Source organism: Marmota marmota, unplaced genomic scaffold (assembly GCF_001458135.2).
Source record: "Marmota marmota marmota unplaced genomic scaffold, marMar, whole genome shotgun sequence".
Lineage (NCBI taxonomy): Eukaryota > Metazoa > Chordata > Mammalia > Rodentia > Sciuridae > Marmota > Marmota marmota.
The window spans coordinates 2,483,191-2,486,887 of record NW_026000249.1 but is presented as its reverse complement, the minus strand read 5'-3'; the positions used below and the strand labels follow the sequence as shown (position 1 = coordinate 2,486,887).

At 39.9% G+C, this 3,697-nt stretch overlaps 1 protein-coding gene across 4 annotated transcripts in view; it reads right to left on the bottom strand.

The window, feature by feature from the left end:
- Frmpd4 (FERM and PDZ domain containing 4) overlaps positions 1 to 3,697 on the bottom strand; it is a 779,038-nt gene that overhangs the window by 348,761 nt on the left and 426,580 nt on the right. Inside the window, exon 2 of one of the 4 annotated variants that reach the window (XM_048796403.1) lies at positions 3,403 to 3,499. The exons of 2 other annotated variants lie outside the window; for them this stretch is intronic. In XM_048796403.1, coding sequence (XP_048652360.1) covers positions 3,403 to 3,419 — 17 coding nt within the window. In that variant the 5' untranslated portion in view covers positions 3,420 to 3,499. Of the gene's footprint in view, positions 1 to 3,402; positions 3,580 to 3,697 lie in introns of those variants that run through there. One more of the 4 variants, XM_015488028.2, reaches the window with a different exon arrangement.

Genomic DNA, 3,697 nt, shown 5'->3' with positions numbered 1-3,697 from the left:
TATATATATATATATATATATATATATATCTCCCAGAAACAGAGTACAAAGGAAGTGAGCACTATCAGTCTACAAAGGTCAGTGAAATCTCACTAAATTACCAAAAAGATAAATGCATGCTCTTTGGCTAGTAATCTCCTGCACACAATTTATTGAATGAGTTTCAGTTCTATTTCAATAATTACCATTATAAAATCAATATTTTTGTGACAGGGAAAAAGCATAAAAATTCTTCCTCCTTCTCCTCCTCCACTTCCTAATGAAAGTGAATGAATAAGGAGAAGGGGTTGGTTTTGACAAGGACTGGAAATGGGGAAGCAAGCAAGGAGAAAGAGAAGAGCAAAATGTAGCATTCAAAGAGAAAACAAAGTGTTCAAGGGTGGCTGGCTAGGAGACAGAGAAGAGGAGAGAAGAAAAAGTAAAATCTTAGCAGTTACTGAAGGAAATGGGATTTGGAGAAAGGGGATTTAATGAGATTTTGGAAAAGTTTTGCAATAAAATGTGATTGCCCCCCCCCATGTTCCATACACACCACAGGTCCTCAAGGCTTTCAGCAAGGACCTAGATTGTTTTTGCAAAGCTTCTTAGGGTTGTATTTGTGTTTCCTTTAATGGCACAGCCTGCTGAGGTGAGCCTCAGAGCAAGAACAAACAGCCTAGATAGACACCAGGCATGTATACAAAGGGACGTCAGAGTGAATAAAGAAAGGCATCACTAAAGCCATTTCTAAGCCCATTTTTAGCAATTTTTCTTAACTTCAGTGGTCTACTTTATTTCTAAATCCCAAATCAAATCAAGGAAATGAATGCATGAGTAAAATCCCAAATAACAGCATCATAATTTCTCTGTCAACATATGATTCCTCCTAGAAAGGAATGGTAGCTGGGCACAGTGGTGCACGCCTGTAATCCCAGTGGCTTGGGAAGCTGAGGCAGGAGGATTGTGAGTTCAAAGCCAGCATCGACATAAGTGAAGCACTAAGCAACTCAGTGAGACCCTGTCTCTAAATAAAATACAAGATAGGGCTGCGGATGGGGCTCAGTGGTCGAGTGCCCCTGAGTTCAATCCCCAGTACTCCACCCCACCCCAAATAAAAGAGAGTAAGGAATGGTAACTTTGGGACATTGAGAAGGAAGGGAAAACCTCCTTTTGGGAATTGCTTGTGGACTTAATTAACTAAAGACTACTGTTTGAGGTCCTTCTGCTGAAGTCATAGCAACTGCAGAAAGAGCAAACATGGAGAATCAATAAATAAGTGTCATTAGCACTCGCAACCTCCACCTTACGATGAATCCTGTGCAGGTGAAAAATGCTGATGTGAGGGAAGAGGCCAGCAACAGCTTCACATATCAAAAAATATATTAACTATGGAATGATGGATGTAAAAAAATGCACTACACTCCTAGCGGGTTCATCAATCCTGATGGCTTCTCTGGAGTAGACTGGTGGTTTTTCATCAGCCCTCCTCTCTGGCTACTCTTACCATCTAAACATCCCCCTTAGCAATTCCTACTCTCACATCCTTGGAGGTGACACTGAAGTACATTTATAACCCTGACCTCTTTCCTGAGCTCCAGACCCAGATTTCCAACTGACCTGCTGGGGCTGGCCAGATGGATGGCCTGCTGACACCTCACAATCAGCTGGGCCAAAATAGAATTCATTTGCTGAGGCTCTTCTCCATGTCCCCCTTTGTGAATGAGAAAACCAAATCACTGAGTTAATCCCCAGCTCAAGGTCACTCAGCAACCAATAAAGGTCAGAATTTGAACGCTGAGCTCCTATTTCCAAATCCCATCCACATGGTGCACTCCTTTTCAAGGCTTCCATCTTACCATACCAGTGACTATCTGTCATGAGGAGAGCAACAGTGACCTTGCCTGGCCTCTCCTCCCCCAGTTACTCATCTTGCTTTTCTTTTCTTTCCTTTTCCTGTTTATGGGTCCTCACTTATTTATCCCATGCTCTGATTACATCATTTCACTTCCAAATAAACAGGCAGCATAACATCATAGCCTCTGAAGCCAGATTTCCTCAATTTGAATTCCAGCTCTACCTCATACTAGCTATGTGGTATTGGGCATGTTAGTCTCTGTATATAATTGGTTTTCCTATCTGTAAAATGAGAATGGTTATATGACACATAACCTCACTATAATGAATAAATAAGTTAATATGTGTAAACCAGTGGGCACATGGTTAGTGCTATATAAGTCTGCTTACTCAGTATAATTATTACGTATCAATAAAAAATTACCTATAATAGCTCAGTTTGACCTTTGTGGCTCTCTACAAGTTGACCTTCACTTATCTTTTAACAATAATCCCCTTATACACAAACAACTCACCCCTACCAGGTTGACCCAACACTGTTCCACAAATAATTTCTTTTTTGCGCTCCTGGGTCTGTTATTTTTCCAAGTTACTTTCTCAGCTTGGAGTGATTTTCCCAGTCCTCACTCTCTGGGTCTAGATGGCTTGTGTGAATTCGTTGTTCATAATCAGATTCCAATTTTCTCTTCTCCATGAGGCATCTTAGCTGGAGTCAACCCAACCCACTAATGAGGGTACCCATTTCTGGGTCATGCTGCCTAAATTTGACTTTCCTGCCCTTTCGCTAGCAGTTATCATCCCAAGAAAGTGATTTAACTTCTCTCTATGCCTGAAAATCTTAATGGAGATTAAACAGCACTTTCTTTATAGGATCTTAGACACCAAATGAGACATTAAAGGTCTCAACACTCAAGAAATACCAGCAATTGCTTATAGAAATACACCTGTTTGTTTTTATATATGTCTCTCTGTTTTGTATTATGGAATCTTGGAAGAAAAATGGTAGCTTATTGCTCTTAGAGGGTCTTGTATCTAGCTTTAGGGAGGTACTACTAAAGACTTAAGTGTTCATTGAATGAGTGTCCATCAGTCAACCTTCCTGCCTTAGGAGTGGAGTTGGAGCATAGTGAATGTTTGGCTCAGGTTCACAGATCTGAATATCTATTCTATTGAATATCCATTCTAAAAGATATAGGACATTTGCCCAAATCCAGGGGAAAAAATCAGTATTTTGGTAATGAATTATTTGCTTTCCATTTAGGTTTTCCCCCACTACAGAATGAGAAAAGAAAGCAATTCTATATTAGCTTACAGTTCTGATTAATTATGGAGATCTTAGACTTGTTGAATTTTAATTCCAAGAGTCATTAAAACATCTGAAATGTGAGACACTCTTTAAAAGTTTCTTGAATCAAGAATTTCTCACTCACTTGTTGGGAGATATGAAATAATACAAAACTATGTGGAAAAGGCATAATAAAACCAAGCAACAAATATCAAATGTAGTTGAGTATTAAGAGCTCAAGGTTCAGAGTCAGACAGAGTTCAAATCTTGGATCTGTCACTTACCAGCTGTGTGACCTCATGCCACTGAACTGTTCTGTGCCTCAGTTTCCTTAACTGTAAGTGGGGACACTAATGCCTGTCTCATAAAACAGCAGAGTGCCTGAAAAATAACAAACACTCAGTAAATGGTGTATGTTAATGACAATAACAACAGCAACAACAACAATAGTTTGGGAAAACAAATTTGACCTTTCCTTTAGTGTCAATAATCAATTTACAAAAATCCCCATGAGCCAGGTCTGGTGGCACACCTCTAATCCCAGTGACTTGGGAGGCTGAGGCAGGAGGACAGTGAGTT